General features: G+C 44.6%; 1 protein-coding gene across 2 annotated transcripts in view; it reads left to right on the forward strand.

Annotated features, from left to right (window-relative positions):
- GCC2 (GRIP and coiled-coil domain containing 2) overlaps positions 1-21,921 on the forward strand; it is a 418,679-nt gene that overhangs the window by 354,389 nt on the left and 42,369 nt on the right. For both annotated transcript variants that reach the window (XM_069204470.1, XM_069204471.1), the window contains exon 21: positions 18,112-18,251. In XM_069204470.1, coding sequence (XP_069060571.1) covers positions 18,112-18,251 — 140 coding nt within the window. The remainder of the gene's footprint in view (positions 1-18,111; positions 18,252-21,921) is intronic.

Raw genomic sequence — 21,921 nt, forward strand, 5'->3', positions numbered from 1 at the left:
GTTCACGATCCAGGTCTCCATCTAGACGGTGACGTGGGAGGTTAGCCCTATGGTGACTCCACAGCCTCAAAGCCCTCAGGCTTCTCCAGAGCCATCAGTCTGCGAGGTGGTTGCACCCCAAGAGAGTCCTCGCTTTTCACCTAGGGTGCAGGATTCTGATGCCCAGCCGGCGCAAGTGCTGCAGGAAGATCAGTGGTATCCTGGCTTACCTGCTCCGGGAGCGGATCCGGCTGCATTTTTTAATGCCATGTTCAACATGTTTAATGCTATGGCCCCTGCTGGTCCACCGGCTGATACCACGGGTCCCTTGGCATTCTCATTGCGATCTCCGGCTCCATATAAGTCGGTGCTGTTCATGCCTTTTTATCCGGCTGAGGGTGCCGGTTCGGCGCCGATAACGTCACTTCATCGGTCTACGGCGCAAATGATATCACCTTATAGGACTCCGGCGCTGATGACGTCGCCTCATACACAGTCAACACCGATGACGGAACCTCATGTGTCCACGGTGCCGATGGGATCAGCTGTGGCGCCGGATGGGTCCGGATTGGATCGTAGTGTGTCTCCTTCTTCTCCTGATTTGCGTCTATCGGTCCTGAAGCCGGTGTCGTCGACGCCGGCTAACTCTGTCGACACCAAGATTGGAAGCCAGGTTGAGGTTGCGGAGAAGAGCACTGAGGCTCTTAGAAGAACAGGAGTACCAAAGACAGCTGCTGGAAGGAGAGATTGCTGAACCCTTGGAGGATTATCAGGGCCTAGACTCAGCCAGTGGGCTGGACACTTCCCCTAAATGGGATCTTTCATCTCCAGGGAAGTTTACAGAGGAAGCGGCCTCCTTCCATTCTGTGGTCAGGAAGGCGGAAAATTTCTTGGACCTTCCGTTGCCAGCTGCTGAGGGTAAAACGAAAATTTTGACCGAGGTCCTGCATCCTTCTTCAGCTTCAACAGAACCCTTGCTTCCATTTAATGATGCTCTTTTGGAGGTTTGGAGAAGTCTGTGTCATCGCCAGCTATGAAAATATCTGTTGCAAGACGTATAGGGTGGCTACGGGAGATCAGGGACTTTAATCAAAGCATCCGACTCTGGAGTGTTTAGTGGTTCAGGCCTCATGTTCGCCATGTTCTGCACCAGGCTCCTTCCCTGTTACTCCTTCAGACAGAGAGTCCAAGAGAATGGAGCAGTCAGCCAAGAAGACTTTCTCATCCCGCAGTACGGCCCTGAAATAGGCAAATCTTTCCTGTGTGTTAGGTAGATATGTGCACGCGGCTAAAGCTGTAGTTCCTGACTTAATGCAGTTCGGTGAGCTCCTGTTAGACGCTCAAGCTGCGGCTGAGCAGATTATCCATCCTGGTCTGGATACTACAAACTCAGTGGCCAGGGTGATGGGTACTTCAGTCGCCACCAGGAGTCATGCGTGGTTGAGGTCTTCTGGCTTTTCTACAGATGTCCAGACCACTCTATTGGACCTGCCTTTTTTCGGAGAAAAGCATTTTGGAGCTAAAGCTGACTCTGCCGTAGAGCGCTTCAAGGACAGTAGGGCCACAGCGAAGTCTTTGGGTCTGCAGGCTTCCACTACTACCCCTTTCAGGTTCTTTCAGAGGTTCAGGGGGTTTGGGCGTGGAGCTGTTTATCGTGGGAGACCCCAGTCCACAGTCCAACAGCCTGCCCAGCCTCCCATATAGATCCTTTAGAGGGTTGGGGAGTGTTTGGACAAGAGGGGCCACCAACAGCACCCTGCATCACCCTCTTCCTCTGGGGGAGCACAACAAGGGAAGCAGCCCTAGTTTTCTACCCATTTTGAGTCACAATTCTCCTGTAGGGGGAAGGTTACGTCTTTTTCTTCACGAGTAGGAGTTCCCCACATCAGACTCCAGGGTTCTAGATATTGTGAGGAAAGGGTATGCCCTTCCTTTTCTGGAGTTTCCCCCTCCAATCCCCCCCTGTCCTTTTTGTTCAGAAGACCATCTCCTGTTGTTGCAGCAGGAGGTTCAAATCCTGTTATCAAAAGGCGCAGTGGAGTTGGTTCCAGAGCAGGAAAGGGGTCAGGGTATTCAAGATATTTCCAGATCCCCAAGAAGGATGGTTGATTGAGACATATCCTGAATTTGAGGATTTTGAATTGGTTCCTCAAGCAGGAGATATTCAAGATGCTGACTCTGGCGAAGGTGCTTCTGCCGTTAAACAAAGACGATTGGATGGTGTCTGTCGACTTGTAGGATGCTTACTTTCATATCCCTATTCTCAAGTCGCACAGGACGTATCTCCAGTTTGTGGTGGGGTCGCAACACTACCAGTTTGTGGTCCTTCCTTTTGGTCTTACTTCTGCACCTCAAGGAAGTTTATGGCGGTGGTTGCGGCAAGTCTTAGGAGGACAGGAATACCGGTATTCCCTTACCTGGCCGATTGGTTGGTCAAAGCCAAGCCTCCAGAGCTTGTGCTGCATCACCTGTAAATGACAACTCAGTTGTTGTTCAGTCTGGGCTTTTCGGTAACATGCCCAAGTCTCACCCGGAGCCCTCTCAGCGCCTCCTGTTCATAGGGGCAGTACTGGATACAACATTGAATTGGGCCTACCCTCCGCCTCAGCGGATTCAGGACATTCAGGCGTTGATTCCAATGTTTCAAAATGGAGCAGTAGTTCCAGTCCTCAAGGTCCTGCGCCTGCTCGGTCTGTTCGCTTCTTGCACTCTGTTGGTCACTCATGCACGCTGTCACATAAGGGCTCTTCAGCGGTGCCTCCGCAGGCAGTGGTTTCAACACAAAGGGGATCTTGAGGAGTCGATAACGGTCTCCAGAGACGCTGCAGCAGATGTACGAGGTTGGGCTGTGGACGGCAACCTTTCCCAAGGAAGGCCATTTTCACTACTGCCTCCGGTGGCTACGGTCATAACTGATGCTTCCACTCTAGGGTGGGGAGCTCATCTGGGGGATCTGGAGGATCTGGAGGTCAAAGATCTTTAGTCTCCAGTGGAACAGACTTTTCATATTAATCTGTTAGAATTGCGGGTGATATGTCTGGCTCTCAAGGCCTTCCTCCCATCCCTTCGCGGTCAGTCAGTTCAAGTCTTGACGGACAACACTACCGTGATGTGGTACATCAACAAGCAGGGAGGAGTAGGGTCATACCTTCTCTGCAGAGAGGCTCTGCGGCTCTGGTCCTAGGCTCAGGACCATCGGATTTGCTTGGTAGCAAATCATCTGGCCGCAGTTCTCAACGTACGTGCGGACAGTCTCAGTCAGCATTTCTTGGCCGATCACGAGTGACGTTTCCATCCAGACCTGGCCCTTCACATCTTTCGGATGTGCGATTTTCCGCAGATAGACCGATTTGCCACTTGGGAGAACTTGCACTGGCTGTCATTCTGCAGCCTCCAGTATCCGGTGCAAGGAGCTTTGGGGGACGCGTTTCAGATGTCTTGGTGCAACCAGTTGCTTTACGCGTTCCCCCCCCCCATACCCTTGATTCCTCGGGTTCAGAGGAAGATTTTCCAAGATCGAGTTAAAGTCATTTTAATAGCTCCGGATTGGCCGAGAAGGGTGTGGTACACAGACCTTTTCCGACTCTCACTGTGCCCTCCGCTCCGTCTCCCTCTCAGGGCAGATCTCCTCTCGCAGGGCAGATTCTACACCCCCACCTCCAGAGCCTGCACCTACATGCCTGGAGATTGAACAGGAAATCTGAGTTCTTTCTCTCTCCCACCAGAGGTAGTGGATGTTATTTTATCGGCCAGGCGACACTCCACTAAGACTGTTTATGCCGGCAGGTGGGCAGAATTCGTGGCTTGGTGTGGAGAGAAACAAATTGATCCCTTGAGAGCCCATCTGTCTGGTGTTCTGTTGTTTGCTTTAACTTTAATGCAGAAGGGTTGTGCAGTTGCGACTGTCAAAGGCTATTTGTCGGCGCTGTCATCCTTTGTTTGCCTTCCGGATCACCCTTCCTTGTTCAAATCACCTATAGTTGTTAGGTTCTTGAAAGGTTTAACAAATAAATTCCCCCCACTCCGTTTCTTATGCCTCAGTGGGATTTAAATCTGGTTTTGACTTTTTTTATGGGTTCACCGTTCAAACCTATGCATTCTTGTCCTTTAAGAATATTGGTCTTTAAGACAGTTTTCCTTATAGCTATTACGTCTGCTAGGCGTGTGAGTGAGTTTCAGGCCCTTACTGCCAAACCTCCCTTTACATCATTCTTTGCTGACAAAGTGGTGCTGAAAACCAGGGTGGCTTTCCTTCCTAAAGTTGTCACTCCTTTCCATATGTGGCAGTCTATTACCCTTTCTTCTTCCTACCCTCCTCCTCATCCTTCAAAAGAGGAAAAAAGACTCTTATCGCTTGGACCCCAGAAGGGCTCTCAGTTTCTATATTGAGAGAAGAAAGGACTTTTAGTTGGATGACCAACTCTTCGTTGGATATGTGGGAAAGATGAAAGGCAGAGCTGTCCATAAAAGAACCATATCCAGATGGGTCATTCTTTGTATTAAGATCTGTTATTCGTTAGCAAAGGTTCCTCCTAAGGGTATTAGAGCTCGTTCTACCAGGGGTAAGGCTGCCATTTCAGCTTTGGCTAGGGGTGTTCCAGTGGTAGATATTTGTAAAGCAGCAACTTGGGCTTCCCTTTATACTTTTGCGAAGCACTACTGCTTGGATTCGGAAGTCAGGAGGGATGACCATTTTGCACGTTCTGTGTTGCAGGATTTCTTGGTGTGACTAGTCAGGCACCCACCTCTGAGTGCGGTACTGCTTTGGGACTCTATTCATAAGGTGAGGGATCCACAGGTAGTTGTATCCATCAGAAGAACAAGTTACACACCTTCGGTAACGCTTTTTCTGGTGGATACACTAGCTACCTGTGGATTACTCACAGCCCCACCCGCCTCCCTGTTGCCTGTCTGGTCATACCAAGACTTTTGTATTATAAGTGTATACATGTTTTGATTAATTTTTATATAAATAAATGTTGTACTTATGTTACCTCAGTATGGTTATATGTATGTATTTATATGTCCAATCGTGAGGTCGGTTTTCACATGTTCGCCTCAAAGGCACGGAAAAAAGGGTGAAACTGACATCAGCACACCGGCAAGGACCTCTTATTGCCACGGTGACGTTAAACGGAGTCGCATGCGGAGCACTGCAATTGTGACGTCCTTGTCGACGTGGAGAGCTGGGAAGAAAATTTTCTGTCAAATGCTGGCGCATTGGCAGAATTCATAAGGTGAGGAATCCACAGGTAGCTAGTGTATCCACCAGAAAAAGTGTTACCGAAGGTAAGTAACTTGTTTATCTTCATGATTATTCAAAAGCCACAGCCTGGCTTAGTACCTCTGTCTGAGCTTCTAACTCTAGTAGAGTCCTGCTAAATATGCTGTTTGAAACTGCTACTGTTTACTGAACCAGAAGAGGTGGTACAGGAGATATTGCCTTTTCTTTATTTATTTATTTAACCTCTACAAAAGTGTTTCAGATTGCTGCCGCTATGCAGCACTAACCAGTGTAAATGACTGTACATTATCCCGCAGAGACTAATTCATGTAGGTAAGTGGGTAACTAATTGCTTTCTGTTGTTGGCAATTGGCATCTATATGGTAACATAAGTATTTGACAGAAAATTAAGGTTACCAAAAAAGGTGCATTGACTGCCTGACTAAAATTATTACACATATTTGTCTTTTAATTACCTCTTTGTTAAAAGGAGTGTTTTTTGTTTCAGCAGTATTCAAACTTAGAATAAAATATGTTAAAAAGGCATACAAAGTTAATGGATACAGTGAAACCTCAAGGCAGGGGCTTGCCGTCTGTTGTGCAGGGACCTCGTATTGATGATGCAGCCACGTCCAAACCAAGGGGCAGTCCTAGGCTGGGCGTTTCAAAAGCTATGTCTGCTATCCCAGCGTCTGGCCCATAATTCTCCCTCTGGGTGCTCAGAAACTTTGCATTTTCCTTCTGCCTGTATGCCGTTTGTAATAATTTTGGCTAATGTTGCGTCTACGGCATCTGGGGTTAAAGAGGATTTTTATAACCTTAAAAAGAAGGTGTTCAATTGGCTGCAGGGAAATGTCATTAGTTGGTTGTCAGCAGCTTTATGAAAAAATAATCATGGTGCGAAGGGTGAGGTGGATTGGCCCTTCTATCAAATCTATTGGTGGGGATTGCATTGTTAATTTTCCAAACAACCGGAGGGCAGGTGATTTAATCAGGAGGTTTGAGTCAGGTCCCTTTTATAATGGTGGTATAAAAATTATATCCCTAAGCTGTTTTTATAAACCATATTCAGTGAGGCCAGCCCCTACAGCTCCTTAATCTAATTCTCACAAAGAAGCTGGCAGTTCCCACAACACTATTGTTAGGAGTGTAGTGCCAAATTTTGTTGTGACAAATCGGTTTGAAGCCCTTTCTGATTTCAATGAGCAAGCCTGACCTGGGGAAAGGGGAGGGGGAATGGGGTGTTTAATAGCTTTAGAAATGTCCCACAAGCAGCAGTTTCTGCCAGGGCTCTTAGAATTATGTCCTGGAATATTTCAGGTTTAAGGGCGAAGTCTGATGACCCCCGAATGGTTGAAATTTCTCACTTCTTTGCTGTTATATCTTTGCAGGAAACGGTCTTAACTGGGGGATTCCACGTGGATGGTTATGTGTCATTCTCAACTAATGATTTGCCGTTGACAAGTGGTAGGCCTAGTGGGGGTTTGTTGACATTGGTTAAGGTAGACCTGGCTTATAGTATGGAAGGGATTATGGAAGTTTTTCCTCACATCCTGGGGTGCAGCTCATGGGAATGAATTGAAGGATGTTATGACCTTGTTGAGCTCTTATGTTCATAGGTTCTACCTAACTCAACATGCCTCCAGTAGAGTACTCATGGATCTTAGTGACTTTAATCTTCACCTTTGTAAAGGGTGCTTTTTGAAGATGATGCTATGAGACTGGGGATTTTCAGGATCAGGATCACCAAAGTTATACGAGACAAGGGGTAATAATGAATGGTTTGTAATCTGAGTGTAATTATGTCAACCTCTTGAACCGAGGGAGCCTGCAAGAAAGCCTTCTTGCCCCCTCTTTTAAGGGTCATGGGAAAGGATCTAATATAGATTATATGTATGTCTCTGCGCTTTTGCTCCTCTTATTAATCTCTTTTTCTGTGAGTTGGAATGTCCTTGGTGACCGTAACCCACTCATTGCTAGTTTTTATTGGGAGTTTGAGTTAAGGGAATCCAGCTGTTAAGTCCACGAAGTTAGTCCCACAGATCAGGGCAGCAGAGTCAAGTGGTGTAGAATAGTACCCGAGCAGTAGTTTTTTGCCAGGCTAATTTAATCTTGTCCTAAGGAATTCCAGACTTGTTTAGATGTCAAGGCCCCTAAACCAGAATATGCTAGCGGCATATGATAAAATCTGTAGGAACATTAATAAGACCTTGACCAAGCCGCTTGGGTCAGTTCCTTCGACTTTCAGTCATTGGTTTAATAATGATTGTACGCGGGCAAAAAAGGCGCTTCTTACTGCATTAAAAAAGCAACCCTGGGATAAGGAGAGAGAATACATTGTAGGGCTGTATATAGAGAAGTGCTAAAAAATAGGAGATCAGCCTTGAAAAAAGAGCTATGGGAAGACCTGCTTCAGGCTAGCTGGCAGAAGTCGAGTACACTTTTCTAGAAAGTGGTCAGTCATCCTTTTTTAAAGATGTTGAAGTAGAGGAGCAGGACACTTTAGTGCCTGCTCAGGTGCGGGAGACCCATTTTTTCTGGCCTATATAATGGACCTGTTCCTACCTCTCAGTCCCCTCTTCCGGGTGAGGAATTTCATATAAGGTTGTTGTGGTAAGAAGTTGGATATGCTATTGGTTCCCTTCCACAGGGAAAGGCACCCGGCACAAATGGTGTTCCTGGGGACCTGTTTAAGGCACTTATAGGTTTATGGACCCCTTTGCTTATTCTTTATCTCAATGCTGCAATTAGTTGTGCTATTCCTTCTTCATGGTGCCATTCTATTATTGTACCAATTTTTAAGAAGGGCAATAGAAGTGACCCTACGTGCTACAGGCCCATTTCCGCAATAAATGTTGAGATTAAGACTATTGGAAAGGTTGTGTTGAATAGACTAACTCAGTGGGCTGAAGAGAAAAATATTCTATATGACATTCAGTACGGGTTTTGTCCAGGCCGGGGAACAGTGGAACACATCTTAAATCTCCATCTTATTGGTAATAAGCACGTTAGGGCAAAGAGAGGTTCACTGCATCTTGCCTTTATGGACCTCAGCTCTGCCTTTGATAAAGTAAACAGAGAGAAAATATGGGCAGAGCTGGGTTCCATGGGGGTGGAAGAGAACCTGATATATTTTTTGACGGGCCTCCATCAGGGCCTGACGGCCTCTGTCCTTTATGGAAATGGTGGGGAATGCACCAGGTTCTTTTCTCTTGGTCAGGGAGTTCGGCAGGGATGTATCCTGGCCCCTTTTCTTTTTATCATGTATGTCAATCGATTGGAGAATGAACTTTTGGAGATAGAGCTGGATGTGCCAAAAGCTGGGGGCAAGTCTCTCCCAGCCCTTTTATATGCAGACAATGCTGTTTTAATCGCCAAGAGTCTGCAGAAGTTTTTAGATACCTTTGTGAATTATATAGCTAGTTTGGATCTTACAACTAATTTTACAAAATCACTTGTGATGGATGGTCTTCGGGCCAAAAAATAGCAAAAGTGCAACTCTGTGTGCAAGTCAAGTCTTAAGTAAGGTAGAGTTGTTTACTTATTTGGGAGTTCTACTGGACTCAAAACTTAACTGGCAGCCCTGCCCTCGATTAAGAAATATGTGAGTGAAATGTCAAGGGCTTGTGCCGCTGCTCGTGACTCTTCATTGCGATTGGGTCATAAACCTTTGAAGCCTATGTTGGAGATCTGTAAAGCTAAATGTTTACCCAACTCCACTTTTGCTTGTGACATCTGGGGTCATGTGAACATAGATGCTTTGGGGGTGGCAGATAATAACTTTGTGAGTGGCCTCTTGGGTGTTGAGCAAGGCACTGGATCTGAGACTCTTCATGAAGAGTTGGGAGTGGCTTATATTGGTGATTTTATCCGTTTGTGCCTACTTTTGTTGTGGTGTGCTATTTGGGGTAAAGGATGAACTAAGTCTCAATAGGGCAATTATTGAAGATGGTATGCACTGAGATGACAAGGCGAATATGCCTTGGTTGTCGCATGTTAAGGATAATTTTAAAGCCTTGGGAGGCATGAGCTTTTTTAAAACCCTAGAAGCATTACCAAGCAAGATGTCGCTTGGTTGAGAGAAGCCTTTCTTAGGAAAGTGGCTCCAGAGAGGAAAGCTTCAGCCTTACAAAAAGTGTCTTTTAGGAAATTTGTTCTGATAAAAACTGTTCCTGATATTGAGCCATATCTTTCTTTGGATATGCCCAACGATTCATGCCGATTACTCACCTATTTAGAACTGGACCTATTCCATTAGTTGATTTCCCCAGTGGGTGCTTGGTGTAAAACTTCTGATCTCTCAACTTGTTCTTATGATATGGTCCCCATTAACGACACTATCCATGGTGTATTGATATGCCCTTTTTATATCTCTCTTAGGCATAGATATAGTAAACTCCTTTTTTTTTACTGCCTCTTGTATACTTTTAAGTATAGTTACTGTGGGTTTAAAGGCATTTCATTTGCTCGTTTCAGTGTCATTTAAAGATCCTTTCTTGCTAGTGGTCAGTTATGCCTCTTTGTCCCTCCTTTTTCTCTTTGAGAGCAGGGACCAACTACTGTAATTATGCTTTGTCTTATTTATCTCTTCCTTAGGGTACTTTTTTTTCTTCGTGTCCTGCTCGTATTTGGCAAAGCTTCCCTTTTCATTTGCAGAGCATTCTTGCTCTAAGCTCAGCTTTGCTTCAATCAAGGCTGTAAATCAGGCTGTTATCTTGGTCACATTTGCTCTTCGCCGGCTCTCTGCTCAGCCCCCGGCTGTGGAAGCGAGGGCGGAGGCCTGCTTGTGCTTCTCTTAGAGAAGACATCACCAGAATGCACTCTTTGTTTACACGTATTAGCAGTCATTATATCTCTGTCATGCTCATGTGAGAGCTTTTTATCTGTTGACTCTCTCTGTTCATTATTGAGAGGACTCCCCAGGGTTAATTTGAACTTCACAGAAAAAGATTGTTTCAAAATAATACCCTAAAAATGCACTCGTTTGAGACGTTCCAACCCAATGCATGTCCTTGGGCATAACAGTAATGTTTAGCAATCCTTTTACAAGTCCTGTAGGCGCTCCAGCCAGGCTATATTGAAAATATGGAGCCACAGGTGAAAGCACAGCTCACTGCGAACTCGCCTGAATCTTACTGAAATCTTACTTAAGTGCTTGTCTTACCTTGATAATATTTTATAGAAACTAAAATGTAACTGTCATTGAGTTACTGTTGGTAACTGAAGAAAACTTCTTCTGTTCCAAGATGGCGGTAGAGTCCGTGGCAGAGTCAGTAGAATTTTCGTACGTCCTCCCGCTCGCTCAAATCGAGGTGGGGCTGCGCGAGTGGCTTCCTGTGCTGGAGAAGTGACAAGAGTGGCTCATTTGTTATTGTTTTCATTGTTGCGACCCCGGACAAGACCCGCCCTCCTGGGTTAGGTCATTGAAGCAGGTGATGGTGGAAAGCAGCTGGGCACCGGTAATATGAGGGATGGACGAGGTCAACATCAGGAAGAAGATCTTCAAGTGCAGAAATACATCATGAGTTCCTCACAGAAGCATCGGGCACAGTGCATAAAGGGGCGCTGCGTTTGTGGGAAGCACACAAGAGTTCCAAACCTCTTTAGAGAAAGACCGTAACTTGTGGATATCCGACGAAACAAGAAGCAAGTCTCGTTCCTCAGAAATATCCCAGTGGTTAGCTGCATTTGTGGTCAACTATAGATTGGTAGCGACCTGGGTCAGTACTGGTTGTTGCTCATTTACAGTAGTACCACGTGAGAGTGTGACTAACAACATCATGGTGATTTGCAGTGTAAGGGTAGCAGGAGATTGGAGTGAAGACCAGTTATAAAGATAATAGCAGCTTGTGGTTTCAACTGCGTGAGAGTGATTTGGGGGAGGGATTTGAGGGCATAAAATAATCTTCTAGAAAAGTCAGACTGGAAACAATTTTGGTGGCAAGATTGTCAGTTTCCGCTACAGGTTGGCATTGCGAATAAAATTTTGAAAGCATATCATTTTATTTTTCTTAGAATGTCTGTCAAATCTTAGAAGTTCCTCTTTCTAATTGCTCAGATGGGGGGGGGGGGGGGGGGGGTTGTACTTGGTGTTTATATTTGCGTATTATTTATCAAAGTGTTTTTGTTCTAGCATATTTTACTATAAACTTGAAGTTACTACTTCGTCTGAGTGCAGCCTAAAGCTCTTGCCTTTTGTTGGCATATGCAAACAGAGTTTGTTATCCACTTTCAACCCTTGAGCTGATCAATTGACCTAGCTTGAGCGCTGGTTTGCTTCTAGCCTCGTAGTGTACAAAGGGTTTCCACGATTCTACTCCATGTCGAAAATACCAAATGTTTCAAAGTGAAATCATGTATAATGCAAATCATGTTTTTTTCTACATTCTTGCATCCTGAAAATGCATCCAATCTCTAAAACATTCTTTACATCTTTAAAATCAGTGTTGAAAAACTGACCTTTTAGTTAAAACTTCTCATTGTCACCTCTGCTTTTTTCTTACAAATTGCCCACTGTTTGCCTTCAGATAGAGCAAGTGCTTTAGTTATATGCAGGGCTACTAGAATTTTGTGGAGAGAGGACCAAATTATGCAGCGGGTTGACCAATTTATATGGCAAGAAAAGTCCAGTTATGCATTTACAGCGCCAATAGCTCTAACTCAAGGAAATGCGAGACCTATTGCATTGCAAATGCTTGTTTAACTGAGCATTTTACTAGGGCGAGGCCTGCCTTTTTGTACCTGCAACTTTTAGCTACAGAAAAAGCTTTTCTTTTTATCAAAATTTTTAATGGCCGTATTAATTGGTGCTAGATTAAATTTAATGTTCGATGGCATCTGTCGCTGTAGATACGCATGTTTTGCAATAGCTCGCCATCTGGTGTTGGGCCGGAGTGTTACAAGTTGTTTTTCTTCGAAGAAGTCTTTCGAGTCACGGGACCGAGTGACTCCTCCTTTTGTCTCCATTGCGCATGGGCGTCGACTCCATCTTCGATTGTTTTTTTTCCGCCATCGGGTTCGGACGTGTTCCTGTCGCTCCGAGTTTCGGAACGGAAAGATAGCTAATTTCGGAAGATTTTCGTCGGTATTGTTGCGTTCGGGATCGGCGTAGTTAGATTCAACACCGCATCGAAGATCGAAGAGCTCCGGTGCCCTTCGGGGTAGTTTTTCGATCCCCCGTCGGGGCCTGGTCGGCCCGACCGCGTGCTGAAGAACGCCGATGGAACGGACCCCGTTCCGTTTCTGCCCCAAATGCCACAATAAATACCCCTATACGGACCAACACTTGGTCTGTAACCTGTGCTTGTCACCTGAGCACAGTGAAGACACCTGTGAGGCCTGTCGTGCGTTCCGGTCCCGAAAAACACTCCGAGACCGTCGAGCCAGAAGACTTCAGATGGCGTCCGCGCCGACAGCCCACCGAGAGTTCGAGGAACAAGAAGAGGAAGGTACCTTCTCGATCCAAGACTCAGACTCCGAAGGATTCGACGATACACAAACCGTGAGTAAGACGTCGAAAACCACACAGAGGAAGATTTACAAGGCCCAGGGGACGCCACTGCCATCAGGCCATGGCTCCACCCATAAATTCGGTGACCGACCGTCGGCACCGAAAAAGGCCCAAACAGTGCCGAGATCGTCCGACTCCGGTCGAGACACCGGCACGCAGCCTTCTCGGGACCGAGAAAGTGCTGGAGACAAGCCTCGACACCGAGATGCCGGTGTGGACACGGCTCGACGCCGAGACAGCGGCACCGAAGAAGATCGACGCCGAGAGGTTTCGGCACCGAAAAAGAAAAAAGTCACCTCGGAGCCGAAAAAACACGCAGACAGGGTTTCGGTGCCGAAACAAACTGCAAGCGACCCAGCTTCAGGCTCTTATACAGAAGAGCACTTGCTAACCTCCCAAATGCAAAAGCATAGGTTTGAGGAAGAGCTACAATCAACTGATGTGGACCATACGCAAAAGCGTATTTTCATACAGCAGGGGACAGGAAAAATAAGCACCCTTCCCCCCATTAGAAGAAAGAGAAGGTTGGAGTTCCAAACTGAACAGACACCACAACCAAAAGTGGTGAAAAGAGTTACCCCACCACCCTCTCCTCCGCCCGTAATTAACGTCTCACCAGCACAGACTCCATCACACTCCCCAGCTCACACCACCATAAGCCAGGGTGACCAAGATCAGGACGCATGGGACCTATACGACGCCCCAGTGTCGGATAACAGTCCGGAGGCATACCCTACGAAGCCATCTCCACCAGAGGACAGCACCGCGTATTCTCAAGTGGTGGCTAGAGCAGCACAATTTCACAACGTAAGCCTCCACTCAGAACAGGTCGAGGATGATTTTTTATTCAACACACTCTCCTCCACCCACAGCTCATACCAAAGCCTGCCTATGCTCCCTGGTATGCTCCGGCACGCAAAATAAATCTTTAAGGAGCCGGTCAACAGTAGGGCAATCACACCAAGGGTGGAAAAAAAGTATAAGGCGCCTCCTACAGACCCGGTTTTCATCACTACACAGCTGCCACCAGACTCTGTCGTTGTAGGAGCAGCTAGGAAAAGGGCCAACTCCCACACCTCTGGAGATGCACCACCCCCAGATAAAGAAAGCCGCAAGTTCGATGCAGCTGGTAAGAGAGTCGCAGCACAAGCTGCAAACCAGTGGCGCATCGCGAACTCCCAGGCACTACTTGCGCGCTATGACAGAGCCCACTGGGACGAGATGCAACATCTCATTGAACATCTGCCCAAGGACTTACAAAATAGGGCAAAACAAGTGGTTGAGGAGGGACAGACCATTTCCAACAACCAGATCCGCTCCTCCATGGACGCTGCAGATACAGCTGCACGGACAATTAATACATCTGTAACTATCAGAAGGCATGCATGGCTCCGAACGTCTGGATTTAAACCAGAGATTCAACAAGCAGTTCTCAATATGCCTTTTAACGAAAAAGAACTGTTCGGTCCAGAAGTGGACACAGCGATTGAGAAACTCAAAAAAGATACAGACACTGCCAAAGCCATGGGCGCACTCTACACCCCGCAGAGCAGAGGGAATTACAGCACATTCCGTAAAACACCCTTTCGAGGGGGGTTTCGGGGTCAGAGCACACAAGCCAGCACCTCACAAGCAACACCGTCCAGTTACCAGGGACAGTATAGAGGAGGTTTTCGGGGACAATATAGAGGAGGGCAATTCCCTAGGAATAGAGGAAGATTTCAGAGCCCCAAAACCCCTACTACTAAACAGTGACTCACATGTCACTTACCCCCTCCACACAACACCAGTGGGGGGAAGAATAAGTCATTATTACAAAGCATGGGAGGAAATCACTACAGACACTTGGGTTCTAGCAATTATCCAACATGGTTATTGCATAGAATTTCTACAATTCCCGCCAAACATACCACCAAAAGCACAAAATTTGACAACACACCATTCCAATCTCCTGGAGATAGAAGTGCAGGCACTATTGCAAAAGAATGCAATCGAATTAGTGCCAAACACACAAATAAACACAGGAGTTTACTCACTGTACTTTCTGATACCAAAGAAGGACAAAACGCTGAGACCAATCCTAGACCTCAGAGTAGTGAACACTTTCATCAAATCAGACCACTTTCACATGGTCACACTACAAGAAGTATTGCCATTGCTAAAACTACACGACTACATGGCAACTTTAGACCTCAAGGATGCTTATTTCCATATACCAATACACCCATCGCACAGGAAATACCTAAGGTTTGTATTCAAGGGAATACATTACCAATTCAAGGTACTGCCTTTCGGATTAACAACCGCACCAAGAGTCTTTACCAAATGTCTAGCGGTAATCGCTGCACACATAAGAAGGCAGCAAATACATGTGTTCCCATATCTAGACGACTGGCTAATCAAGGCCCATTCGTTAATAGAGTGCTCAAATCACACAAATCATATCATACAAACCCTCTTCAAACTAGGGTTCACCGTCAATTTCACAAAATCCCAAATTCTGCCGCGCAAGGTACAACAATACCTGGGAGCCATAATAGACACATCAAAAGGAGTAGCCACTCCAAGTCCACAAAGAATTCAAAATTTCAACACCATCATACAACGCATGTATCCAACTCAAAGAATACAAGCAAAGATGATATTACAACTCCTAGGCATGATGTCTTCATGCATAGCCATTGTCCCAAACGCAAGACTGCACATGAGGCCCTTACAACAATGCCTAGCATCACAATGGTCACAAGCACAGGGTCACCTTCTAGATCTGGTGTTAATAGACCGCCAAACTTACCTCTCGCTTCTGTGGTGGAACAACATAAATTTAAACAAAGGGCGGCCTTTCCAAGACCCAGTGCCACAATACGTAATAACAACAGATGCTTCCATGACAGGGTGGGGAGCACACCTCGATCAACACAGCATACAAGGACAATGGAACGTTCATCAAAAAAAACTGCATATAAATCACCTAGAACTTCTAGCAGTTTTTCAAGCACTAAAAGCTTTCCAACCAATAATAGTTCACAAATACATTCTCGTCAAAACAGACAACATGACAACAATGTATTATCTAAACAAGCAAGGGGGGGACGCACTCCACGCAGTTAAGCCTGCTGGCACAAAAGATATGGCGTTGGGCAATTCACAACCAAATTCGCCTAATAGCACAATTTATACCAGGGATCCAAAATCAACTCGCAGACAATCTCTCTCGAGATCACCAACAGGTCCACGAATGGGAAATTCACCCCCAAATTCTGAACACTTATTTCAGACTTGTTTGCGACAAAGGAGAACGCAAAATGCCAAAACTTCGCATCCATATACCCACACAAACAGTCCCAAGGCAATGCCCTATGGATGAACTGGTCAGGGATATTTGCTTACGCTTTTCCTCCTCTCCCTCTCCTTCCTTACCTGGTAAACAAACTCAGTCAAAACAAACTCAAACTCATATTAATAGCACCAACTTGGGCAAGGCAACCCTGGTACACAACGCTACTAGACCTATGAGTAGTACCCTGCATCAAATTGCCCAACAGGCCAGATCTGTTGACACAGCACAACCAAAAGATCAGACACCCAGATCCAGCATCGCTGAATCTAGCAATCTGGCTCCTGAAATCCTAGAATTCGGGCACTTACAACTTACCCAAGAATGTATGGAAGTCATAAAACAAGCCAGAAGGCCATCCACCAGGCACTGCTATGCAAGTAAATGGAAGAGGTTTGTTTGCTACTGCCATATTAATCAAATACAACCATTACACACAACTCCAGAACATGTAGTGGGTTACTTGCTTCACTTACAAAAATCTAACCTGGCTTTCTCTTCCATTAAAATACACCTTGCAGCAATATCTGCATACCTGCAGACTACCTATTCAACTTCCCTATATAAGATACCAGTCATTAAAGCATTCATGGAGGGCCTTAGGAGAATTATACCACCAAGAACACCACCTGTTCCTTCATGGAACCTAAATGTTGTCCTAACTAGACTTATGGGTCCACCTTTTTAACCCATGCACTCCTGCGAAATACAGTTCCTAACCTGGAAGGTGGCATTTCTCATCGCCATTACTTCCCTAAGAAGAGTAAGCGAGATTCAGGCGTTTACAATACAGGAACCTTTTATACAACTACACAAGAATAAGGTCGTCCTAAGGACCAATCCTAAATTTTTGCCAAAGGTTATTTCACCGTTCCATCTAAATCAAACAGTGGAACTTCCAGTGTTCTTTCCACAGCCAGATACCGTAGCTGAAAGGGCACTACATACATTAGATGTCAAAAGAGCATTGATGTATTACATTGACAGAACAAAAAACATCAGAAAGACTAAACAACTATTTATTGCATTTCAAAAACCTCATGCAGGAAACCCAATATCAAAACAAGGTATAGCCAGATGGATAGTTAAATGCATCCAAATCTGCTACCTTAAAGCTAAACGACAGCTGCCCATTACACCAAGGGCACACTCAACCAGAAAGAAAGGTGCTACCATGGCCTTTCTAGGAAACATCCCAATGCAAGAAATATGTAAGGCAGCCACATGGTCTACGCCTCACACATTCACCAAGCACTACTGTGTAGACGTGTTATCCGCACAACAAGCCACAGTAGGTCAAGCCGTATTAAGAACATTATTTCAGACTACTTCCACTCCTACAGGCTGATCCACCGCTTTTGGGGAGATAACTGCTTACTAGTCTATGCAAAACATGCGTATCTACAGCGACAGATGCCATCGAACTGAAAATGTCACTTACCCAGTGTACATCTGTTCGTGGCATTAGTCGCAGTAGATTTGCATGTGCCCACCCGCCTCCCCGGGAGCCTGTAGCAGTTTGGAAGTTACCTTCAACTATTTATATATGTATCATCTCAACCTTAAATAGGTGCATACTTAGTCACTCCATTGCATGGGCACTATTACTACAATTCAACTCCTACCTCACCCTCTGCGGGGAAAAACAATCGAAGATGGAGTCGACGCCCATGCGCAATGGAGACAAAAGGAGGAGTCACTCGGTCCCGTGACTCGAAAGACTTCTTTGAAGAAAAACAACTTGTAACACTCCGGCCCAACACCAGATGGCGAGCTATTGCAAAACATGCGAATCTACTGCGACTGATGCCACGAACAGATGTACACTGGGTAAGTGACATTTTCATTATGGCTTGTCCCTGCGATTTACAAGTGCTGCTGATATCTGTGTTTAGTTAATTGCACTTCTTTATGATAATTTATCTTCATAAAGATAAATTGTATTCATTGTATTTATGAGAAATGTTTTATGATGTTGTTCTGATGGATTTTTGAACCCGAATAAACTTGTACTACTAATGTACACAGTGGTGTTTATTGTTAATACAAATAACATTTCAGAGCCTCCTCAGTGGCAACCAGAACTCTCCAAAGAAGAATTAATCCAAAAACTAAATACAACAAGTAAGAGCATCGACCATTTGAGCGGATTACTGCATGAGACCGAAGCTACAAATGCAATCCTAATGGAGCAGATTACCGTAAGTGCTGTCCGCATTTGTTCTATTGTTAATGTTCATGCGAGCTCTCACGATAACAACTGTGTAGTCTACGGTAAATAATAAAGACAAACTACCTCATTAAAAATATTGTCTAGGAAAATTCAAAAGGAAGAATAGAGAGAGAGGAAAAACATAATTGGGGGAAGTTCAGACACGAAGTAGAAGAGACCGGAGTGAAGATTTTGTGTCGAGATGAGAAAACAGGCTTTGTTATTATAAAAAAAAAAATGATTGTCATTACATCAAGGTGCCACTAACAGGGCTGGGTGAAAACTATTTTTCATGTGGAAGTAAATTGTAACGAAATTCCATAAAATTAACTTCCGTCTATCATAGAAGAAAATAGGTGAACCTCGGCGGACCCTCCTACCCACATACTGTATACTGTTCAGTTTGTGTAGTTCCCTGTAAGAAAGGAAGTCCAAGGAGGCCCACAGGAAGTACATAAAGTGCCCACTTTCCACCCGACCTTTTTTTCTAGGGAGAGCCAAATGAAATTCATGAATTGCAGGAAATGCCTGAAATCCTCGTTTTTTGTAGGTTTGTCTAGAAAATGCATATGGGCGTATTTTATTTTTTTAATAACCCAGTTCCGCTTTGCTGGTGAATTCTTTAAAAAAAATTTGTCAGATTTGTCCAGTTTCACTAAATACTTTTACTGACCTATAAAATCAGATTTCCACTACTTTGCATGCCACTAAAGAGGATGTCATTACATCGAATTGGTATCTATCCGACTAACCTTCATAACCTAATCCTAGCACTGTACCACGTACTTCACTTTACTCAGAGTCCAACCAAATCTATTACCCTAAATCCTAACGTTCATGAAATCTAACCCTAAAATAGAACGTTTCTGTAGCCCTAAATCTAGTCGTAATATAATTGAATACATTATCATATTTCGAATCCTATTCCTATCACTACCCCTTCCACCAGTTCTACACTTAACACTAAATGGTATTACTATTGACATTTCTACAGCAGACATTCTGCCATTGGTATGGCATTGCAACGCTATGTAGAGTCTGGGTAGACTTCCCAAACAGTTCTGAGGTTTCCATCACAGACTAAAGTCTCATTCAGCTTGTTGAGATTTGCTGTCAGAGTATGGGAGAATGTACTTCTCTTAAGTGAGTGTGTCACTTTTAATGTGTTGTCAGTGAAAGTTCTTGGTGTTTTGTGAGTGAAACTGAAGAGCTATACTGAGTTCCTTAGCTATTATCTTAGTCAATAGTCACTTTGCCCCAGGCAGAGTAGCTGCCTACATTTCTGCGTGATCTGGTTAGACTGTGGATGCAAATTTCTTAAATCTTTTTCTCTCAAGACGTTTCCTATCCTTTACTGGTACACTCACTCCAAATCACCGTTACTGGTTTATATCTCCGAATGGTGTCCACATATTAGCCCTGTTTGTGACCTGATGATGACCCTGTCAAATTCCTTTCACAAAGACTTGAAAAGTAGCGTAATCTCTACTTCTATTTTGTTTTGTTTATTCATTTATTTTTGCGATGTGTAATTTATTTTCAGCTGTTAGATAGTAATACTTTACATTTTTGTTACTTTTAAAATTTTAATGTGAATATTTCATATGTTGCAAAAATAGAAAAAAACATCTTGGTCTTGCCAAGGCCATACAAATTGGCTTTGTCAATGGTTGTTACTGGGATGTTGTTATCGTACTAATAGAATTTGAAAAATAGACTGTTTCTTCCCGGCCAGGTTTCTATTATTGTATTACTACTTATTGATGTCTAAGCACAGTAGGGCATTTAAAAAAACATAATGAAATGGTTCCAGTAACCCACTTGCAGTACCAGGTTATCCCGCGCTTATGCCATACGACTGCAGGCGGTAGGATATAATTGTGAGGCTCTTTTATCCTTTGGCAGTCTGTTAAATAGCACTGGTTTCCCAGGGCCACCATGCTAACCTACACCAATTGGATAACCAAATTACTACTTTAAGGCATTTCACTCATAGGGTCACAGTGGCAAGCAGTCAGAGCTTGCTTCTCTCTGCTCCATCCACTTCCCATCCAAACTGCTCAAGAGCAATTTCCCCTAGAAACAGATCTCAATTGGATCCTACTGTGAGAAACTGTTTTTAAGGGGTAGTCTTCTCTTTTTTTCTGTACTGATTCTAGTGACTAACACATCACGTTTATTCCTCGCTCGCTGTGTCAGTACTCTGAGAGAGGGAGACAGTGTAGTGGCTGAAGCCAGCTATGAAAAAAGTGCACATTAGACCCAATAGTACTTTTGCCTTTTTTTAAATCTGGTAATGCAAATGACCAGTAACCAGTGCATGACTTCATATTTTTGGTGGTGTTACTCAGTAAAGATGGTACTGTAGGTCAAGCAGTTCCTGTCACCTAATTTGTAGTACCTTATACCTCTGAATAGTTTCCAAACTCAGATTTGTCACCAGTGAGACCACAAAGCAATATGCTTTAATAGTTTTAGACCCGGCTTATAACATAAGGGGACATTACTGTATGCCCTTTTGCCGCCCCTGGGTGCCTTACATAAGAAAGCTAATAGACAAAATGAAACTTACAGGGCTGGCTGGAAGAGCCATAGGAGCTGAGGTAAGGAGATGACTGCCACTGTAATCTCTGAATTTATCAGAACTGAAGTGAAAACAAAGCACATTATGTGCGTTTTGCAGTACACCATAAGAGAGCAGCAAATATGATGTTATTACGACTTCCATCACTGCCTGTAGAGTTCAACACTCAGAGAATAGCATAGCATTTCATCTTCCCTCCACGTAAGGCTTGGCAGTAGAAGAGCAAGTAAAAGTAACACCGAAGGGTGCCATACAGTCTAATTTCAGTTGGTGTACGCACTACAACATGAGGAGATACTGAGAACTCCTGCGCTGAAAAAAGAGCTCATCTGTATAATAAATACTAAATTGAGTAATACAAACAAACCTCAAGAGAGAACATGAAGCAAATATGACCTGGAGATAAGGATAGAAGGTCCGATCTGGAGGAGTGAGAGACTGAGGTAACTGTTCCAGCTTACTGGGTGCAAAGGTCCTAAACTGTATTTTTTAAGATTTTAAGTTGCCCACTCTTTTCTGCTCTATGTAATTCGGGGAGCCGGGCCCACCATTGCCTTACTTGTTTTAGCTTAGTTTGTAAATTCTTGTGCTCCAGCTGGATGTACCTTATTTGATTTTGTTTTACATTTTTTACTTATTTTTTACTTATTGTTTTAGTTTGTTTTCCCTTGTTCTGTAGCTGCCCCATGGAAGTGTTGTACAGATCCTACTCAAACAATAGGACTGCGTATTTAGGATGGCAAAACTTCAGAATGTAAGAGACTGAGCCCATCAACACGGTCAGTAACTGTCGTCCCAACTCCTGGCTAGCTCACACTGCCTCACCCCAACCCCAAAACCTACCGGGGTGGAAGGTGATTATGGCAACATGAACATGATTCACCCATGGTGAATATGGTTCTAGAGGTTCCTAACTAACCCCAAGTCTAGGCTGAGAGCATATAGTGGTGTACCCTTCTGCCTGGCCCAATCTAAGGTATTAGCCCTAACCCCATACCTGAAGACAACTTCAGGAGTCGGCCTGCGGTGTAGAGGGCATTCCTTTCTGGAGGCTGGTAGATTAGCACCAGCAAGC

Source organism: Pleurodeles waltl, chromosome 8 (genome assembly GCF_031143425.1).
Source record: "Pleurodeles waltl isolate 20211129_DDA chromosome 8, aPleWal1.hap1.20221129, whole genome shotgun sequence".
Lineage (NCBI taxonomy): Eukaryota > Metazoa > Chordata > Amphibia > Caudata > Salamandridae > Pleurodeles > Pleurodeles waltl.